Raw genomic sequence first — 24038 nt, 5'->3', positions numbered from 1 at the left:
AAATGAACAAAATCATACTTACAAAATCATCATGGGAGATTTTACTCTAGGACTATTGATTGGGAAAATTGGATTTCTGAAGCAGCAGAGACGAACAGTAGTCATGAATTTATTGAATCCATAGGTGATAGCTTCTTTATTAACATGTTAACCGTAACACAAGATTTAAGGAAAATCAGCAACCAAGCAGACTAGATTTACTTTTTTCAAGTGATGAATATTTAATTGAAAACCTAGAGTACATATCATCGCTTGGTAAGAGTGACCACTTGATCATGACATTTGAAGTGAAATGCAGCACAGTTAATTCAGAAACTGAAAGAAATGAATCATACTTGTTTTACAAATGTGATTATGACTGAATGCGAAATGACATTAGCCAAGTAGACTGGGAAAATGAATTTAAAAGTAAAAAGGTAAATGGAAGCTGGGATATGTTCATGAAAGTATAGAGAAGCTTATACCAAATTTTAAAGCGAAAGTGAAAGTATAACTGTCAAAATTAAGAAAGATACTATTTCTGTATTACATTATTTTAACAGAATGATTTAAACGGAAGCATGGCGCTCTTTTCAAAATAGACCACGGGCAGTATAAAAAGGAATAATTATAGTTTAGAAAGCTTACATGGCCAGACACATTTAGTACATATATTTTGTGAAGCAGTCATCTTTGGAATACAAAACGTCAAAGTTCGAGCACCCTTAAGGGAACGGGACACATCAGTTAAAGAAAACCAACTCCTTAAGGGAAAGAAGCATGCGTGTTTGTCCATGTAGGCATGAAGAAAACGCAAAGTATCGGTTTTATAGATTCTTTATTTATCATCAATCATAATAGCATTTTCATTTTGATATGATGATAATTATTTTAAATGTTAATCATTTTCTTTTAACACACAAATTACGAAGACGGTGATGGTTTTGATCGTGGAAATAATAAACACTAAATAAAATCTAAAATGCAGGCATACCTACCCAAACCAAACATAATTTACATCATGTCTTACTGCTGTAAAAGCCCACGTGAAAAGATATTGCGATATATTTCAGTCAAGCCCTTTCCTTTTATTGAACAATATTTACGTCAGGTTTGGTAATGCAGTTTTCAGACAAGTAATTGGTATTCCCATGTTTCATTGTTTGAAACTGCACCCAAGTAGTTACATTGTATATGGGCAAATATAACTTTACCGGTGGCAGCTCTGGACCTTTGTGTTACAATTAACCTTCATATAGTCTCCTTTGTTTTACATTTCACTATATGTATATAAAAAGAAAAACAGGACGCCATTACATATCAAGATGTGACAATTTCTATAGATCTAAATTGTTTAGCCGATATCAACAATATTACACACAAAACTCCGCTTTATCTTATCTTGAGAAACGTGAAAACAAACAATAAGGAAATTAAAATAAAGCCTTATAACAATTATGTCCACAATTAGATTGTTTAGCTGTTTTGCATGCATGAGAAAAGTCCCTACCTAGCAAAACTGAAATGATTAACAGGTCGGCAGCACGCTGTGTCTGTAACAACTATGACTATAAAAATAGTGTTTCCCACATCACAAATACCCTAGACTGGCAAGCCTTAGCAAAACGCAAACACCAAATGTCTGTGTTCGTATTTTACAAAATCAAATACAACCGTGTTTGTGTAAATTACATAATTTCATATTCACGAACACACTATTACTCAAATTCCCTCTTTGAGAAAACAATTCGTTTGTGGAACACCCTCCTAAGTAATGTACAGTTGTTCAGCCCAAACGCTTTGTATTTGCTGGGCGTCTGTCTACTTTACCCCGCACTTAAGATATTTCTTTGTTTTAACCATAGCGCCGTAGTCCTCTTTTTATTCTTTTAACCTTGTACTTTGTGAGATCTTTCTCACTTTTAACAACTGTTCACATGACTTGTACCTTTGTCATATAAATGTCTGTTGATTGTACAGAATAATACGTAGAGGAATAGAAATAGACATTAACTAGTTTTCATCGCAAATCAACTGGCGAACATCAACAGGTTATATTACGGTAGAAATATGCCCCTGCATGAACATTTTATGGTCTAGCTGCAGGGTATATTAAACTTTAAAGACCTTTGGTACAGCACATTTACAAATAGCTTTGCGATTTGTATTGCCAACTATTTACATTCGCCCACTGAACACAATGCCGTTCATTTCGTATGAACAGAAAAGGAAAGACGTGAAAGTTACGTTAACGCTGCTTAGTGATTTGACGACGTCCGCGTATGGTCAGGGAGAACGTTTCTTGGATGACGTCACAGTTGTTCCGTCTGACGAACAGAATGGCCGGGAAGCTGATTTTTAATGTTAAATTCAAAACATATGTGCAATTTATAAAATAATCATGTTTACAAGTGGATAGGAAATATAATGTAAATATTAGAAATGAATGTTTTTTCGGTGTTCATGTAAAATGAACGATAGAGTAGGATCTGCAAATAGAGCTCTCAGGAAGCATTATAAATTACATTTACTCAAGTAGAAACCATATAAACGTCATTAATGGCGATATGATATATTTTAGTCGTGCAATTACCTCCAGAGTTTTATTATCTATACATCTTATGCCGTATTGTAACTTCCAATCTGAAATTTATAACAATTATCACGTGCAGAAGAATGTGGATTACCTTATATGGCTAATATCGAATAAATATCGAATAAAAGGAGGATATTACACGAGTGTCTTTTCATATTGAATTTATTAAACAAGTTGAATAAAATAATAAATTGCGAGGATCTGCTGAGTGTGGAAAGTCACAAATGTAATATTCCTTTTATGACATGTTAGCTTTTCCTACCGAAACATCAGACATTCTACTTTCTTTAACTATTATAAACGAGTCAATTTGACCAACGTCAAACGTGATAAACGTGTGTTACTGTAGGGATAACGCATGTTTTTTCGTGTTATAACATCTGCAAAATCCCGAGGGATTGGTTGGTGCCCGAGCCCGTTAGGGATTCTGCAAATATTATAACACGAAATGAACATGTGCTAACGCTATTCTAGCATAAAAAGCATAAAAACTGATAAATGAATACAATGTCACTCAACGTCATTAAGTTTCCACGAAATGCGCGGGAGTTGTTTTTTTACGTTGACGTCATTTCGTTTTGAATTATCCGTTTTGGGGCCGAATGACGTTTACACGTTGCCACGGAACGCGCATATATAAAAAGTTGTTATAACAGCACGCGAGCGCGAGAATCTCTCTGTTAACACACGTTTTCTCTCGTGTTAAAACACCCCTGAAAAGTGACAGGAACAGCAGTTTTATGCTAAAATTAACGTTAGATTGAAATTTGACGTTTTGAAAGAAGAAAGTTCACTTTTGCCCACAAATTCCTAAAAATTGAAAGTCTCTAAATTGAGTAAATTACATGCACGTAATATTTTACAATTTATTCGTTATGCAAGAAAATAACTGATGTAAATGAAAACACTTTTAACATTACAGATATAATACCTTGACAGTTCCTTTTTGTTCCTGATAGTATATTTCTCGATTCAAAAACGTTATTTTATCAAAAAATCATAATGTTACTCTGCAACAGATAAAACAAAACCGGAAGTAAGCTTTGTCATTTGTGTTTGAAATATCATGACGTCTTTCCTGTTTACTGACGTTGGTAAGTGGGACACTTTTGAAAATGCACGTTCTAAAAATAGTATGTTGTTAGTTTTCAAAACAAATGTCAGTGTATTTAATAGTAATGATATATACCTACAGTTTTGCAACTTTTCCAAACATGCCATGTTTCACAAACAAGCACCTGTTTTATAATGTTGCCTGACGTCAATACAACAATTCATGACAAACCACTATATTATACAAATTGAAAGTCATTAAAACAACATTATTATACTTTTTAATAAATTTTTAATAGAATAATGTCATATACTTGACTTGCAATGATAATACATATTAATATTTCAAACAAGTTTAGTTCCATATTACATTTTTACAAAAGCCTGCTAACGTCACATATTATCATGACGTCACATTTATGACCAAAACGTATGAAATTAAATATCATTAAGATATCTAGTTGATTACCGGAAATAAATAAGCAAAACCATCAATAAAAACCAGGCGACAATTTCTACTTAATGTTTCGCTAGACAGCAAGATAAGCGAGAATACTTTAATGCACCATCTAAGAAAAATAGATCTAATTACATAAAGCATGTAATTTATTGTTTTCTTATTTTTATTTGATATGTAATGTTCACATCAAATAGTTACAGAAATCGATCCTTGCAGCATTTCGCAATTTCTTCGGGAGAACACTTTACCATATTAGGCTGTGTTACAGAAAGCTTTTTTACATAAAATGATCTTGTGGAAATGGATGTAACCCGTATTTCCCTAATTTACTAAAACGTGTAAAGTGTCTCGGTTACCCTATTGTCCCAGTTACCCCATTTTACTCTAGATTTCTTTCATTTGAGAAAGGCACCCATCTGACTTAAAGAAGACCGGAGGTTCTAGCTATGTTGTTCTAGAGATGTTTGACTTAAAATTAAAAAAAGTGGAAAATCACAGGTCGCCCAATACGACATAAAAGAAAATGTTGCAGGATCGGTTTGATTGAGCCTATTCATGGACCGTTGTGGAAATGCAAGCTACCGTCCACGCCCTCTAGCTCCGGGTTGAGCAGAACTCAACAACTTAAAATCAAGTCAAAAACAAAACAAACCATTTTCTTTTACAATATTTTGCTTATCAGCTTGTCCGGACCTTATTTCAGCTATTTTAGTGGGAAACGCGCAAATAGATATTTTTGTTCTTGTTATCAACGCATTTGTATCTCATCGGGGCGGAGTCACGTGTATTGTAAATAACACTGTAATCACCCAATAAACAATCAGTTGTAAATTGATGCCGGAGTCAAATTCATTTTCATTTTTTTATTTTGAAACTGATCACGCTAAGGAACGGACGTTTTAGTAGCTTTCTAGCTTTAAACCTTGAATAATCTGCTGACCAACACAATACCATCAATGCGATCTTATCTTTGAGAAAAGAAAAAAGAGGTTAACGAGTTAGTTAAAAAAAAGACATGGCAAGATATTTAGAATATAGATCTAAAACATTTCTTTCTGTTCTATCAATACTTCTTTTTATTGCCTTTGTGCAATATTTTGTTGACGATGCTGGAGATGATGGAATTAGTACACTGAAACAAAATTTGGATACGAAGAAGGATGTACTTAAACGTTACGATTTACGAATCCTTGTTATAGTGTATAACAGAGTTCATTCACTGCTCCGATTGCTTAATTCACTGAACGAAGCTGAGTATGGTTCTGATTACATTAAACTTGAAGTGTGGATAGACAGGGAGGCAAATGGAAATGTTGACCGTCTCACTTTGCAAGCGGCTAATTCTTTTACATTTAGATATGGTGAATATGAAGTATTACTCCACCCGCAGCATGTAGGTATTTATGGACAATGGTTTACAACATGGAAACCTGACGTCAACAGTTCAGAAATTGCAGTAATTCTTGAAGACGATTTAACAGTTTCGAAATATTTCTGGAGATATCTAAAAGTAGTTCATCAAAAGTATGACAAAAATGCGATCATTAATGGCTATTCATTACAAGGTCATTCTATAACGTTTAGCGAAACGCACCATCACGCTATCTTGCGCGGACCAAAGGACAGTTTTGTTGTCCTCTTTCCAGTTCTCGGGACATGGGGATTTTCACCAAGCACAAAAAATTGGAAGAAATTTTTAGACTGGTTCGAAAATCAAGACATAAATACGTTCAAGCCGTATGTCCCTGGCAATATTGCGACGGGGTGGTATAAGACTCTTTCCCGCCAGGGAAGAGCAAATACTATGTGGTCGATGTGGCATATATATTACGCCTGGAAAAACAACGAATCTACTCTACATTGTAATTTTCCAGGTAATAGTTTATGTATTTTATGGTTCTCCTCTGACAAATGTCACTTAATAACAGTATCAAACATAGAGATATGAATAGTAGACTTTGGCATCTTTCTTTTCATATCAAAATATAAATAAGGAAGTATGAATTTGTATTTTATTTGTATTTGCTTATTACGAGTTAGAAGAAAATAGTATCGTTTAAGAATGCTTTTGATGTCGGTTTGTTGGCGGATGGATTTAAGAATATTTTTAAATATAACCTCCATTCACTTCATTCACTATGTATTTTTTTTTGTTTAAAATATTAAGATCTTTAAAAAAACATCCATAAGCAGTACATGCTAAGATTAAGATTATATCTCTTTACTAATAATTTGTTATCTTTTTATTTCTGCTCTAAACTTCTTCACTATGCAGGCTTGTTTACATGTTGTATTGTATAATTGATGTACTGTTTTATATGGAATGGAAAATAAACGGGTTATCACTAGATAACTCAAAAAAAAAAAAAAAAAAAAAAAAAAAAAATGCTTTTTGCTACTTTGAAATGCAATGTCTTTTGTCTTTGTGCCGCTGTCAATATTTCAGCTGCGTAGACACACAGCATGAAAAGTCTCTAATTTTCATTTTACTCATGTGCAGATTATGAAAAAAAAAAGTTAAATTAAAAGCATTGCTGTCGCTCAGGTGATTGCATTTGTCCTATACTTTTGTCAACTGTGTTTATTTAAAAAACATATTTAATTCTAAAGCTACCTATATACTAGATATATCAGTGTTGTAAACCACAGGGATTGTAATTGTTCAACATTTCATTATTATTTTTTACATCTTTATTCATTTAAGTAAACACAGATTGCACATGTTATAAATTTATTTTAAAGACTTACAGATATTGTATATGAACAATGTGAGTTACAAAGACGAAAGAGTAACATACTGCACAATAATAACATAATATAGCCGTGTAATCTCGTTTATGATGTGAGGATAGAAAATTTGGAAAAATACCCAAAAGATTGTGAGCAAGAATGTTTGGAAAGAACAAGTTTTACGATATTATGTTCTGCGTTTCTGCATATACATTTACATTCGTATATAGATATGAGTTCAAGTTATAAAAGCATTCCATTTTGTGTTAGATATATCTGTTTTGTCTTTCAAAGTTGCTATTATTCGTTCAATAACAATACGCCGTGTTAGATAAAGTTTGAAAAATTTAATGTCGGGTATATTTTTGTTGTTTAAAATATTTGGCTAATATCAAAATGAAGTCAATTATATTACTTTTTCTAATATCCTTTTCTTCTTCTAACCCTTACGCCACTGTTCTATAATTAAGGATACCTATTTGAATATTTATAGTTCTGAGGAATCTATAGATTAACCCAGAATTTTTGTATTATTTGACATTCCAAAAAAAAGGTGACTCTGGGTTTCTGGGACCATGGAACAGAAAAGTTGTGGCTTTGCATTTGTACATATAATTGTTAGTTGTTTTTATTCTCACAGAAGTGATATTCTCTAAACTTTGAATCGACAGTAGTTGTTGGTATTGTAAAAGCGTGTTTCCATCTAATCTGTTGACCTTAAAATTCTGGACCCAGTTTCTTTAGATTTTGTTGTTTAATTTAAGTTAATTTGCTCTTCGGCTAAGTGTTTTTCCAGTTGTTTTGTCAATTATTCCTCTCGATGTCAAATAGTAAAGAAATTCAACATTTTCAATGTCATACATATATAAGAACTGTTTGGTTCGGAAGCCCAACATTTATTCCCTGTATAAGATGCCTCTTTCCAACATAGGTTTGTAAAGAAACATGTGTCTATTTTTCTGTTTTATATTAAGAGTTCTTTTGAGTAGTTTTGTATACATGGTTTATTATTAATTGTGCACCAGAATATTACTATCGCCTAAAGAAATGTAAACTTGAAATTTAGTTTATCTGTATCTGCTTTGCAAGTATTATATTTAAATATATGTCCTCCATATTTTTCCAGGTCAGTGTTATAATTTTTATTCCATTTAGCATCGCTTCTTTAAGTGATTCTTTTTACCCAGCTAGCCTTGATTGAGTTTAAGTAGCAGTCTGTATCTAACACATTCAATGCGCCATTTTCATATGTTTGTATAATATAATTCGAGATATTTTATCAGAATCCCACAAGAAGTCAAACATGAGATTTTTGATTTTTTTTTCATTCTATGTTCTGTTTGATTTTTATGTTACAAGGATCTATATTCGCTCTATACTGTCTGGAACTCATTGAAAAAAACATTGTCATTGCTTTTAATAAGCATTACCAACACAAGATGGCGTTCAGTATATACCTGTGAGTGTTTCGTAAATCCTTTTAGCTAGAACCATTCCGCGGCACTAGTTACCTTCAAAGACGGTCCGTCAGCTCTAGTCACAACGGAGTAGTAGAGGTACCTTTATCTTACAGGCATGACTGTTAATACAGTGATGATTTAATGGCGAAAAGAAAAATATTTGCCCCTAGGAACGGTTTTTAAAATATTTAGGCAAAAGTGTGACATAGGGGTTGAAAATTCAAACCTACGTCTTCTGGTGATCACCTGGCTTCTGGTGATCACCAAATTTATATGATATTATAAGAAAATAACTTCCGGAAAGAGCCAGACAATATTTCAATACTTAATTCAAATGTTCAAAATAAGTGCAACATGCTATAGTGCTTCATGAGAAAAATAGTGTATAATAATATTTTTTTTCTACATATATGAAAGTAATAGGTGTAGATGTATGGTTTTGGGAATATTTGATCAAATCACACTTTCTTTACAAATTTGACATAGAAATAAAATATAACCTGAAAATGTTTGTGCTAAATGAAAAATAATTAGCAAACTATCTTAAAACCTACTTTCTTCACACATCATACATGTTTATAAATCAAACGCAATTTGCATTTAAAATTTAGTTATTTCATAGGTGTACAGAGGGCACGTATTTAAAAGCAATGTTATTTCATTCGTTCATTATTAGTTTTCTGTTTATAAGAAAATGTTAGTGATCAGCCTTTTGATGCTTTAAATGAAAAATAAGTGACGTAAAGCATGACCGACACACTGTAATCACATAATTTACATGCATTGCTTCATACAAAGTAAACAAATATAAAAAGGTTCATGAGTGGCAAAATGAAATAATAAATTTCAGACATGTCTAAACAAATAAAGCACAGTTGCAAATAAGCCTCAATGTAAAATGTCACACTTTTGGGGTGCACAAGGGACAAATTCAGCTAAATTCAGATATTCAGATTATTTCAACCGCTTGAGACTTAAAGCTGAAAGTTCACATATTTATTTATTGACAATGGTATACATTAATTTGGGTAAACATTGATCAAAAACTGTACTGAATGAAAGTAAATTCAACATCACCAACGGAAAGTTCTTCATGTTTATACGTGTTTGTTATTATTCATGACATGTGATTATAGCATTTCGTATTACCTAGAGACTGACTTATCTATTTATGTTTTGCCACGGGAGACCTGACAGCTTTTCATTTAGAATCATGTACCTCATAGTAAGGTTACCGTAATGTTTGACTAAGGAAAAAGTGCAAAATGATGTTGTTTCTAAATGGTTAGAAGAGAAGCCTGTAGTGTTTAATATACGGAAAGTTGGATCATTTATTCCTTGCTTTCTTACTTAGAAAGCCTCAATTGAATATATACCACCTTATATGAGACGAGTTCTATTACATAAGTTGTGGTCCCCCTAAAGTCTTTAATAAAATAGAGTAGGTGGTTATCCGAGGTGCAAGAAAATTGAGGGTGATAGTTTCAAATCATGGTGCCCTCCGAGAAATCCAGGATGGCCGGCCGCCAAAATTTTCAGTTTTACAAAACTCCATATATTACCCTATATGCCTTACATATTGTGTAATTGAAGTGAGTTTTCATGGCTCAATTTATTACTTTTGATCAAAGTTTCATATTTCATATCGATATCATCCGGCAAATGTCATAGGTTTTGGAAAGTGTACGATTTATCGCCAAGGAAACAGTCAAAATATTGAAACGATCAGGAATATTATCTTTTTTTATGAATTGTTTGATTAAGATGTTAGTTTTAAATGAATTATTAAATTAAGTGCATTAAGAACAGTATTAAACAAAACATAGACAATATTATGACCAAATTGAGTTCTGCATGCAAATCAAGTGGGTGGGATAATTCAACATGAAAAGTAGAAAGCCTTATTTTTGGTGTAAAATATGCCAAAACACATGTTATTCATTGGGATAAGTCATAAAAATCATGATTTTCTGAAAGTAAGAAAAAAAATGCATATGTATTTTATTCAACAAATAATTTCACTTACTTTTTATCCATTATATTTTGTTTTAAATATGTTAGTAAGTTATATTATAAAACGCTTATTCTGTTTTTTTTATAAGAAACAACTGTTCATTGTTTTTATATAACCCCCAACCGCGTTACAAAACAACAACAACAACAACAACAAAAAAAAACAACAACAAAGAAACAAAAAAGATTGACAGATTGACGCAAAATTTTGCCTGTGCGTCAAAAACCTCAAAATAGAAATGTTGTTAGATATTTATGTTGACACATTGCATTGCATTTATGGTGTTTAATTGCTATAGAATATACCCCCAAGATAAAAAATATACTCACAAGTATGCATTTACCTATGGTAATGCCAAAACCAACTGTAAACACATAATTTTGGAAATGGCTTGCTGGTCAATAGTAAAACAATCATCCCGAGGTCCAAAGAGCTTTTTCTATTGACCTGTAAGCCTTTTAATAAGTGTTTTACTATATATCTTTTTAGTATGTATCTCAATGATATAGAGGAAACTTTTGTTTTAAAGGGCGTAGAATGTGTGGATATAGGAACATTAGAGCTGTGGTTATTACTGTAAGCAGACGACATAATTTTATTTTCAAAAACAGCTGAAAACGTTTTAAGAGATTATTGCTTCAGTTAAAAACTTTCTGTAAATACCAAGGAAACAAAAATAATGGTGTTTAGAAGAGGTGGTAGGCTTCCACAAAACTTACAATTTTGTTACAGTGATATCCAATTAGAAATAGTAACCAAGTTTAAATATCTAGGTTTTATATTCACAGGTGGAGGAGCTTACAATGAAATTGATAATATACTATCGGCTTGTAACGCATTATTTCAGCTAAACAAATACATAGCTCTATATAGATTTTCTCTTTTAGCACCAAGACTTTTGTTAGAACTATTTGATAAATCAATAGCAGCAATCTTTTAATCTGCTCATCGGAAGTCTGGGGCTTTAATAATTAAGGCTTGAAAAGAGAACGAGTACACTTGATTATTTTGTAAACGCACTCTACGTGTGAAGCTATGCACTCAGAACACTTTTTGAGAAACCGGTAGAATTTCATTTATATTTAGACGTTTTTATCTATAATTAGATATTGATTGAAAATTTGCACTAATACTGACACAAAATATATAAAAGTTGCATATAAGATGTTAATTATAGATTCAGATGTTTATCCAAACAGACCGAACTGGGTTGCTGAAATAAAAACTTGGTTCCTATGAAGTGAGGATTAATCAAGGTGTTGGAGATGTAAACATTTTTCTATGAGTTGTAAATCAACGTTTAACAGACAACATTGTACAAAGTAAGTTTTTCGTCCGGAGCTTTGTTTTATGTATCTAATGTACTTTTCGAATTTAAACCGTGTTTTTTTTTTTTATATCACAAATGTTACTAAATATATTGCATTATAAAAATAAAGAAGTCACCTCATAGACTTGAAGCAGAATGTGGTAGATGGAAAGAGCCTCAAAGAACACCATTTGATGAGAGAAAATGTATAATATATAGGGGCCTAAGTAATTAGGATTGTCATAGAATGCTCGCTGTATTAAGATTTAATGAAACAATGCATTAAGAAATATTTCTGGCATTTGACAAATTATGTGAAATTTACTGAGTTGATGAATTCTACAAATTAATATGAAGTAAGAAAATTATCAACATATGTTTATAAGGCTTTTGAAAGAAGAAAGGTGTTCTCTAACATTTAATTTCAATAATACCGGAAAAGATTAGTCCGTTATTGGATATGATATAATATTCTTTATTTGTAATAAGCCATTGATGGCCCATAAACAAAGAATCAATATACAAAGTACAGAAAACATTGGTAATACAGCGAGTCATATTATGCAATATATAAAATACAACACAAATCTAGCATTTGTGGGAGAGACAAATTTACTTTTTGGAAAACGTATTTGTGATTAGACATCGCATATTATTTTGTAAATTTTGTAACAATAAAACTTGACGAAATAAATTTCAAAGATATTTCAAGTTTTACATGTAGCCCGGCACACTTGTGTTAAATTTTAGACTGGTCAATATCACACACTATGGACCGGAGATTTATATAGAATAGAACTGATTTTGTTACACATAAACTATACAGTTTTTAGTGTTTTCCATTGTAAATTTAAACACAATATTAAGAAGACATGTACATGTATGGCAACAGTACGTGTATACATAGAAAATAGTAATTTTCTTAACAAGGTTGTGTGGATGAACTTACGAATCTTTTATGAATATGAATTTCAATAATCTAAATAATTTCACAATTACAACTTCAGTATTAATGATAGTTGGTTATGCAGTGATATTGAGAATTTCACAATTACAGCTTAAGTAGTAATGATAGATGGTTATGCAGTGATACTGAGAATTTCACAATTACAGCTTAAGTAGTAATGATAGATGGTTATGCAGTGATACTGAGAATTTCACAATTACAGCTTAAGTATTAATGATAGATGGTTATGCAGTGATACTGAGAATTTCACAATTACAACTTAAGTATTAATGATAGATGGTTATGCAGTGATACTGAGAATTTCACAATTACAGCTTAAGTATTAATGATAGATGGTTATGCAGTGATACTGAGCATACAGCTACCTACATCTAGAACGGCTTCGTTTATAAATTTGCTTAATAAATATAAATCGGATTTGTTTTGGCTACTTATTAAATTCACAAACTTAAATATAGTTGGTCTCTGTCTATAATAGCGCTTTATGTATTTTGGCGTAACTCATTGTATGGTGCACATATAAACACAAAATGATACTTTAATTTCATTCATATCACATATCTGGCAATAACGTAGATTTCTTTCAGTTCTGTTTTTGGAGTATCTCCCAGTTTGTATTCGAAGACTATGGGCAGATATATGTTATTATGTTAATGCTATGCTAAGTTTTCTTGTAATTATTTTGTCTACGTAAGATTCAAAAGCAAAATATACTTTATACAGATTTATATAATAACAATTCACTACTTCGATCTATATTGCCACGCCAATATTGCATAAATTCATTAACCAGTCTTTGCATGAACATTGACAGAAAATTTGAAATATCCATTTGGTATAAGTTATATCATACATCTAGAAAATTGTGTCTGGCTAATATATTTTTCACATTGCTAAACCAATTTACTTTGTTCATCTCAACATCTGTCATAAAAGAACCGACAATAGTTCTTATAATTGTATTGTCACTACTACAAAATTTAAATCAGTATGTTATTATGCGTACGTACCCATTTATGTAAACGGGTATCGACCTAAATCTCCATCTACAGCTACATTGAAAGTAGATTGTTTTACACCAAGAATAGTTTATCAGAACTTCAGGTGTAAATTTTCAAGCTGTTTCGATTTTGTAAAACCCCATATCTCACAACCTTATGTTATGATAGATGATACATATGCATCAAATAATTGTAACGCTATCTTTGGTTTTGTGCCATATCTTTTTAAATTTGAAATAAACGTATTCATTGCCATTTACCCTTTTCCGTATAATGTTTGTGTATTTAGGTTGAAATTTCCTGTGTAATTTAATGTTATGACCAAGTAGTAAATCTTCTGGTGTCAAGCCAAAAACCACCATGTCATCAGCGAAAAGAAGCAATATTAGACAAATTTCTCGGAGGCTTAAACCACAATTGATTCTATTTTGTAAATACATTTCTTGATTTTCAACGAAAAAAAACATAACTGGCGAGATTATCTACCCTGCCTTAATCCAATCGATATATCAAAATAAACAGACTGGTACATATTTCGTATAATACGTTTGACCATTGAGTCCGCTATTGTATAATTTCCACCTCAGTGCATTTCTAATTGAGACAAAACATTGTTTCAGATCAATAAATATACAATATAAACGTTTATTTTCTCTAATAAATTTCTGAATTACAGAATGAAGAATAAAAATCGCATATATAGTCGACCTGTTTTTCATAAAGCCAAACTGTGCGTCAGATATAACATCATTTCCCTCGCACCAAGCTTAATAATTTTCCAAATTTGCTCAATAACGTAATGCCTATATAAGTTTAACGTCACAATTATCTCCTTTTTTATGTAAAACAATGATTATGCCCTTTGCACATGCATTTGAAAATATACCAGTATTTAAGATCGCATTAAATATTTCAATAATGTATCCAGCTAAAATATCAGTTTCAGTTTCAGTTTATTGGCAATCAGCAATACATTTGCCTTTGGCCATTTACAAATATAAAAAACTTATGGCAAAGACAATCATACACGAGAAAGTGAACATATATACAGGAGACAAAGAACAAAACAGAATAATTGTATTCGATCAGAAGACAAGTAGATTTTCAAGAGTATTCTTTCTTAAAGTTAATGCTTCTTTAATATATTTTGCAAGACTATATATACATCTTTTACTACTGGATGACATTAGTGTATTAAACTTTTGCACAGTAGGCCATGAGCATCGGCCCAGGTATTTGGATCTTATGCAACTACAACGTGGACAACATAATATGAAATGGTATTCTGACTCGATAACATTTTGATTGCATAATTTACATAATCTATTATTCCTTTCTACATTAACATATCTTCCTAGCTCTATCTCTAAATTATGTGAACATAATCGTAAACTAGTCATTTGTTTCCTTAGGTTGTCATTTGATATGACATCTAAATACTTTTCAAAACAAAATGCAGTTTTATATTTACAATAACTATCTAATTTTGAAATGGCATTAATATTAACACTCCAATCTTGGACAAATTGGTCCCTTATTCTTGTTTTTAACAAATTATAATAATTTACACTGGTATCAAAGAAAAATCTGATATTCGAATATCCGAGGTGATCAATGATAGAATTAATTCTGCTAGCCCAACAAACAGTATTAACATTATTACATAAATCATTATACATGTGATAAATAGGTAATTCGTTATTTTTCATAATTTTTAACCAGAACTTAACAGCTCTTTCCTTACAAATAACTGATAAAGGCACGCGTCCAAGTTCGCCATATACAGCATAGGTAGGGGTTTGCCTTTTAACACCCAGTATATATTTACTAAAACGAATGTGTAATTTATCTACCTCTTTGTAATTATAAACACCCATACTTCGCATCCATATGTTAAAATAGGAACAATCATAGAATCAAATAAAGATACCTTTGTTCTAATATCAAGACTAACATTATCAAAGACATTTAAGAGATTATTATATGCTCTAAGGGCTTGATCATGTAGTGCTTTAACAGCATTTGCCATGCTACCAGTGTAGGTGAATTTAATTCCAAGATATACAAAATTATCAACAATTTCAATTCTTTCATTATCTATATAAAAGTCAGGATAAACATTTTGTTTCCTTTTTTCAAACACACATATCTTCGTTTTACTAACATTGATTTTTAAGCCCCATTTTACAGAGTAATGATGTATAGCATCTATTTGTGACTGCAGACTATTTTGATCAGTAGTGAACAATACTATGTCATCAGCAAATAAGATCATGTACATAGACAATAGTTCAAAATCTTTTTCAGTTAATGCATTAAAATTCATATTTTCAACAATATCATTTATAAAGAGTATAAAGAGCAAGGGAGATAAGGGCTCACCCTGTTTCAAACCGATAGTTACATTGAAGAAGTCAGAAATATTCATATTACTTGACATTTTTACACAAGCTTGAACATTACAATATATACATTTTAACATGTTAATCATTTTACAGCTTATACCTGATTGTATCAATTTAGTCCATAAAGCATCTCTGTTAACTGTATCAAAGGCCCTTTGGTAATCAATGAAAATGCACCATAATTTTGACTTTCTAGATAAAACCTTTTGTATAATAGCATGTAATAAGAAAATAACATCTGTTGTAGAACGCCCATCACGGAAACCATATTGAGAGTCATTAAATACATTTTCTTGTTCACACCAGTTATTGATACGGTTTCTTAATACTAATGAAAATATTTTTCCAATAACGTTTATTAATGTGATACCTCTATAATTCGAAGGTATATCCTTATCACCCTTCTTATATATTGGGACAATAACTCCCTTAGACCATGCCTCAGGGTATACACAGTTATCATAAATGTAATTAAAAATGGTACATAAATAGGGAGATATAACATTATTTGCATCAATAAAGAAATCAGAAACATTATTATCATAGTCACAACTTTTATATCTCTTAAGAGAACATATTGTTTTTTTAACTTCTTCTACAGAAATGGCTCTATCAAGATATTCCACATTTACAGCTTCATCACATTCTGAATGAAATAGATCATTCATGAACTGATTTTGAGTATCATTTGATATATTTTGAAAATGATTTTTAAACTCATCAAGGCTAACATTAGAATTGAAACCATTAGCAGATCTAAATTTCTTGATATATTTCCAAAATTTTCGAGGAGACGTTTTGCTAATATTAGCCATCTTGACTTTTTCTCTATTAAAGAACTTGTTTTTAGCCAATCTTTTTACTTTAATGAATTGTTTTCTACAATTTAGCATGGATAATTTATTTTCATCCGATCTTATACGAGCAAAACGTCTCTTCGAATCATGGAACATCTTTTTAGCATATTTACACTCATCATTAAAACATAGCGACTTTCGCTTCTTTTGTTTAGGACGATTATTATATGTTTTACCATAACATGAAAATGAAATTTCATAGACAGTATCAGAAAAGCATTGCATACACTGATCAATATCGTATAAACCTTGTAACAGGTTATCATTTATTTCGTTAAAGCTGTTACATTTGCTATGCAACAGATTTAAAAACTCTGCATTTTCTGACGAGTTCCATACAATTTTATCCAATTCTACATAATCGTTCGGTATATCTTTTATACAACCACAAAGAGAAAATGTTAAAGGACAATGGTCAGAATATTCATTAACATCAAAAACAAACATATTAGAGATATTCTTATAACTATCAAGGTTTGAAATTACGTAGTCCACTAAGCTAGATACTGGTTTATTTCTATATACTGAATTGTAAGTACATTTACCATCGTCTTTTCTACCATTCAAAATACAAAGATTATTTTCCTTGCAAAAAGTCAATAATTTCGGCCCATAATTATTAAACCCATTATCCCGATTTTCTCGCACAGGTAAATCAGCCCCAGATATACCTGTCTCAGGTAAATCGACATAACGGCTCAAATTAAGGTCAGTAATGTAATCCGGATAAATTCCCGTCCGGCTATTCAGGTCACCTAATAAATAGATATCTCCTTTATTACAATATTTACGTATTTCAGTATTCAAACATTCAAAGAAATCAAAATCATACAGAATAGAATTAATATTTCGGTATACAGCGGAGTCTTCCGGCGGAATATAACAGATGCAGAAATAAATATCATTTTTAGACTTCAAGCAGAGTTTATCAATTTTAAACCAGATAAAACCTCTATGATCAATGTTTAATAATTGTATATAGTTTTTGTAATAGCTTTTATAATATACAATTACTCCTCCGCTGTAGCGTTTAGCCTTAGTATTAGATTTCAGACGTGGACAATTAAAGCAATCATAACCGTCAATATTAACGTTTTTACTAGAAGCATTCCAAGTTTCATTAAACAACAGAAAATCAAAATCACAAACAAAATTTAAGAAATCAGAGTCTTGTAATTTTGAACAAAGACCTTGCACATTCCATAAAAGGAACGATAAATGTCCCTGATCATTTTCTATCACATGCCTGTGTAAAATATTCATTTAGCAGTATATCTTGTACAGCAGATTTTCTTGTTGTTTTTTTTAACAGAGAAATAGATTTACATACCTCTTCATAACTTACTGATTAATCAGGACATTCAAAATTTAGATTAGCGGTCATCAAAATAATGTAAAGTATCAAATGCTTTCGCATCGTCACGCAAATTATGCGGAACCATAGTTTCAAAGTGTCTCTCAAACTCATCTAGCTGTACATTTGAATTATTACATCCCTGTTGCAGTTTAGACTTTTTTTCAACAGTATCATAATTCCATAATTTTATATTTTAATGGATGACGAAGTATCTCATATATTAGATTCATTCAGAAAAAGTACTATATGCCTTTAATGAACATATGCCATACTAAAATGTCTGCAGTACTTAAGTCTGTTTGTCTTGAGTGGTTGAATGCTTTTTCTAGGTATTACAACTATAAATTCCATACCAGAATTGATCTGTTCTCCAGAAAAAAGAAAAAAAGAAACTGGCAACTTCCGCACTTTGATAAGTCAGAAAAAGAAAACAAATGACATATTATTAAGACATTTTGTCCAGGATTTAATAACATGACCGTCTTCTGTGCTACCTATGCGACATTTCAGCATCAAGGTTATGATTAAGCTATTACTGTTGGAATTCAAATGCTATTAACAAAATAATAGTGGGAGTTAGGTGAGTAGTGCTAGTAGAAGAGGTAGGTTTAGTAATGATAGATGCAGAAGTGGTAAAGTTAGTGTTAGTAATAAGTGTTATGGGAAGAGTGATAGAAGAAACAGTAGTGGTAGTGGCTGCCGTCGATATTAGTTAGTACGTTATTACATCTGCCAAGTCGGGCTGTTTAAAATCAAAATGCATTATTTAAATTAACAGTTTGATTTTTCCTTCTTTCACATTGATTTATTTGACTGAAATGTTGAATACTTTTAACTAAACAGATCTTTGAAACGACAAATTCGGTAACTATGTGCGATTTTAGGAATAACAAACATGTTTTAAATGGGTAACTTCGGGCAAAATGTTTGATTTTCTCAGGATGATGTGACGCAACCGTAGCAAACTTGGCGTTGTGGCCTCTGGAATGTTTTAAAATAGTTTTATTTGTGAAAACGAATTCGGACCAGACTATGTTACTTATGTTGCTTCCGCTCATTGCAAGTCAAAAAGATGTTTTTATTGTTTCAGTGGGATGATTAGACTTACGGGGCAGTGATTCCAAAATATTCCTTTTCAGAACACGTTCTGTAGGATATACTAAAAGAATAATATGGGTATTATATATAGAAGAAAAACAATAACAAGGATAATTCGACATGTCCTTTGATATTGAAGAGAAATAGACGGATGAACACAGTACAACACAAACAACATTACTTTTGCGAATAAAAGTAATCATAAACATTACATGCTTAAATAAACTTAGTATATAAACAACATAATGCAGAATCTAGGACAAAAGTGCAGAATCTATAGAATCTAGGTCTCTTTAGAACCCATTTGAAACTGATTTTAATGGATGCGCACAATACAGGGATTATAAATTTTACCAATTCTTTAATTAAATCATGATGAGTGTAATAAAGTTATACCAAGCAAAGGGAAAGAAATTTTAAGATTTTTCATCCCCTTCCAATTTTGATATTTAAGACAGAATGATCAATTCTATACTTTGCAAGTATGTAATTAGAACATAGATATTTAATTACGACTAAAATTATGTTTATAATTTATCATGTTTTTACCACATCCATTTGATTTTATACGCATATATCAAGACTGGGCTTAATTTATTATTATGTTATTTTTTACTATTTTAAATTTCACGACGTCTGTCAATATTCTTAGAAAATGTTTTCTGACATAATGTACAACAACAAACAAAAGTAGTTATTATTACAAATTAACCAGTTTTATGACCATTTTCTCCAAAGATGTAATATTTACAAGACAAACTGAACATATCATTTAAATGTTTCACTAAATACGGTCAAATAAGGCATGACAATTAACAAAAGGTCATGATGACCATGGATCTCTCACCTGAGTAATATAAGCTACATGTTTCAAATGTCAAACTAATGCTAAAATATCAAGAAAGTAGGTCAGTAGGTGGGGCCTCTTTTCAACTCAGTGGCATAATTTGAACAGTCTTGGTAGAGGACCTAACGGCAATGCTAAATACCAAATATCAAAGGCCTAGGTCTTGTAGTTTCAGACATGAAGATTTTTATTTTTTTCCCTATATAAATCTATGTAAAACTTGGGACCCCCGAGGCGGGGCCTCTTTTCACCCCAGGGGTACAATTTGAATAATCTTAACAGAGGATCATTAGATAATGTTACATGCCAAATAGCAAGGCTCTATGCCTAACGGTTTTGGACAAGAAGTTTTTTAAAGTTTTTCCTTTCGGTTGCCATGACAACCAGAGTTCTACGTGGAATTTATTTTTTGAATAATTTTGAAAGGGAATCACTATAAAGTAATTCTGCCTAGGGGTTTTCAAGAAGAAGAAATTTTTTAGATAATGTTGACGGACTGACGACGGACGACCACAAAAGCTCACCATGAGCCTTTTGCACAGGTGAGCTAAAAACCAGTTTCAAATGAAATTTGGCTGTTATTTAAAGCTCCACACTTACAGTTTGGGTTGAATTTTTCACCATGTTCATTTCCACCAAGTTTGGCATAGCATTACACTGAAATATGATAAAGAGGGTGAAAATAAAAATTAGATATTAGTAAATATGCAAGAAGAATGTACGTTTCAACGGTTTACTACCTTCCGCAAATTATGCTTGGTTACTTATAAGAATATCTCGCAAAACTCTTATGTCAATAAGTTTGTACCAACAGTTACTTTCAGAGTACTAACTTTTTTATGGATTTTTGATAGGAATAATTTTTCGCCTAAAATGTGTGGGTTGTTCAGTTTAAATAATTAATTTTGTCAGGTGGACAATGGTTATTTGGATGAGATTTGAAGTTTTAATTTCATTTAAAACAAAATGAACGTTGTATAATATAATAGCATATTTTCAACACATTACTATAAATAAAAATAACTGATTTTTATGCGAAACAAGCATACATGCGCAGCGCATATTTTCTTAAAATATGTGATAATCACTGAGTATCCGAACACTACTGCAGTTTCAATTACAATCATCTTTTGTGTGATTTTTCTAAGTAAAGCGCAAGCGGTTGGGTATATTTAGGTCATTTGAAGTCATTTTATTTACAAATGAACAGCACACGTTATTATTTACAACACAAATACTTTCCATGTTAAATTACCCCACCCACCTAATTTTGCATGAAAAACTCAATTTTGATCTCAGTTTGAATCATCTGTTGTTGATTATAATTTAAAATAGGTTAAAATTATTTCTTCTTATTTAAAACTATCATTTTAAGAAAAAAGATACATAAAAAATATTGCAATAGTTTCGACCATTTCCTCGGTGATAAACAATGTATTTTTGCAACAATAACAAAATTTTAAAAATTTGAGCCATAAAAAGCTAACTTTAAATACACAATATATATGGTACTGGTACAGTTATGATATTCTGTGCAACTGCAAAATCTGTCGGCCATCTTGTTGCCCATCTTAGATTCGTTGGAGAGCACCATGATTTGAGACCATCACCCTCAGTGATCTTGCATTCTAGATAACCACCTACATTATTAAAAAATATTAGGGGATCTCTCGCACACAGAACCCCCTCGGATACTAGATATCAAAAACTAGAAACTTGAATGATGTACATTTCTTCCCACACTGTGGCGTTTTAGCAGAGCGCGCGCACAACTAGGTAAGCGTGTCCATTACGAATATCACCGAGATTATATTCACAGACACCAAAGTGTATCCGAGAACGTTATGTTTCAGTTTGTCATTTGGTTATAAGAATAAATGTTTGTGTCTCGGATGCAAAATTCTTACAAAGAAACATCACGTATATCCTGTAAGCACTTTTCACTTCAAGTACACCAATTATCTCTATCGTTCGCAACAACCAGGTATCGTAGTTTTAAAGTGTGTCTACAAACTAAAATATGTTTTTGCACAATTCACGTCCTTCACAAGATTAAAATGAAACCTTATAGGCTATCAAGGTCTGTTGTTTAATTAAGAAAATGCAGCTTTTATGAGTTTTTGCCATTACTTCATCGTTGCGCTACATTTTCGGTCAGGGTTACCAGACTAAGTGCTGCTGAAAAGCACAAAATTTAATGCTAAATCTACGTTCAATAGCGCTATTGATGTTTTTGTAAGGACCTATCTTTTTAGTATGCAAATTATCTTGTTCTTTAATAAACAACCGGAGTGAGCTCAGGTTGATACACTATGCTTAATGCCGTATTTGTACATACATGTAATTATAGAACAGTATAGATAACAATCTGTTCGCGAGATAAATATATTGTCTACAGCAGTTTTTCTTGTATTTTGAAGCTTATAATTTATGGCAGTTTTCGAGACGATTATTTGACTGAAATGAGATCAAAGTAATTATTACGTCACTAAGTCATTTCGTATAGTTTTACTCAATTTAGTGACTGTTCTTTTTATTTTCAGATAGTGCAGGATTAACAACTAACTGGAGAGAAAAAGGCTTACATTTTGCTAAAACGGAAGGATCTTCAAACAAGTTGATAACAGAATGGAAAACGGAATACGAAAATTTGTCTGACCACGTGCCACAGTTAGATCTTTCGGGAAAAATAATTCACAATTAACCTACATCATTACATGTATACCAAGTGTCAAGAAAAGGAACGGTTATAAAACGTTTGCATTACACAAACAGTTTATCCAACACTTCAATAAGAGCCCTTTGTTTCCAATCTGACTAAAGTACTTGATCTTCTAAACGAAGATCTGAGAACGACCCATTCACATTCGTCTTCTGTATATTTTGGATTTCCATTATTGCTATTTTTATGTTATCCAATCAGGCGACTTGTTCGATTGTCAAAGAGTAAGAAAAATATGCAGTTATTCTAGGACTCGAACCCGGGACCCCTGACTTACAAAGCAAGTGGCCTACCGACTGAGCTAACCGGCTATCTGATATATTACGACATAAGAATTGTAAATATCAAAAGTCAATGCTAGAGGTAGATTTGCAAGATATTGTAAGCTAGGCTCTGATTGGCTAGTGAAAGGGCCGTCAGAACGAGGCAATGAATAGGTCGTTTTCAGATCCTATGCGTAGCGTAATAGGAGATGTACTTTAGTCAGATTGCCTTTGTTTCATAATGTACAAACCTTTTTTAAAATGTTATGATAATAAATGTTAAATCATTCCTACAAATATAGCTGTGGGTAACACGTGTGTTGAGGAGTCTTTATCGTTTTAATCTAGACATAGTCTTGTCTTGGCTTTCATAATTTACCTAACTGAAGACTTAACACAGAAAAAATACTACACAGTTTTATAGTTAACTTGTTAAATTGTGCTTTAAAAAATCTAAAGTTTGATCTTTCTTCTTCAAATATCTGGCCTTTGGTATCTCTTCATATTCCGGCGAGCGTCTATCATCTGTTTTCTGAAGTTGTTTATTTAGATGAACAGGCGGTGCTGACTGGGATATGATGTGTTCATGAATGCACAGTTTGATGAAGAAATATCAAGACCCTATAAATAAACATCATAAACTAGTAAAAGATTAATGTAGTTTATCGGTGCTTTAGTTTAAATGTATGGTTGAATGTGATATCTTAGCATTATTTGTGACAATAGTCTCTTGTAATTCTTATTGTGGTATGGCCATACACATTCATTTTTTAAGTATTTTGATGATTTTTGTTAAGTGTATATGTGTGAATGAGACTATAATAAAGAATAAAATCTAAAATCTATGACATAGAATTATATTTGAAATATTTTGATAAGGTAGTTTATACTAATCTGTTTTAGCAAAGTGATAAAACTGG

At 31.6% G+C, this 24038-nt stretch overlaps 1 protein-coding gene across 1 annotated transcript; it reads left to right on the top strand.

Moving 5' to 3' along the window:
* The first annotated feature begins 4423 nt into the window (after positions 1 to 4423).
* LOC123528551 (uncharacterized) lies at positions 4424 to 22936 on the top strand. The gene is made up of 2 exons (XM_045308348.2): positions 4424 to 5962; positions 22677 to 22936. The coding sequence occupies exons 1-2, from the start codon at positions 5104 to 5106 to the stop codon at positions 22835 to 22837; spliced, it is 1020 nt and encodes a 339-aa protein (XP_045164283.2). The 5' UTR covers positions 4424 to 5103; the 3' UTR covers positions 22838 to 22936.
* Positions 22937 to 24038: the final 1102 nt, after the last annotated feature.

This window comes from Mercenaria mercenaria, chromosome 1, assembly GCF_021730395.1.
Source record: "Mercenaria mercenaria strain notata chromosome 1, MADL_Memer_1, whole genome shotgun sequence".
NCBI classification, from domain to species: Eukaryota; Metazoa; Mollusca; class Bivalvia; order Venerida; family Veneridae; genus Mercenaria; species Mercenaria mercenaria.
This window is presented reverse-complemented; position numbering and strand designations above follow the sequence as displayed.

Bases quoted from the DNA above. Each gene is read 5' to 3' on its own strand.
- LOC123528551 (XM_045308348.2), top strand. From the start codon at position 5,104: ATGGCAAGATATTTAGAATATAGATCTAAAACATTTCTTTCTGTTCTA. The intron at 5,963-22,676 runs GTAATAGTTTAT...TTTTATTTTCAG, and splicing joins TCTACATTGTAATTTTCCAG to ATAGTGCAGGATTAACAACT.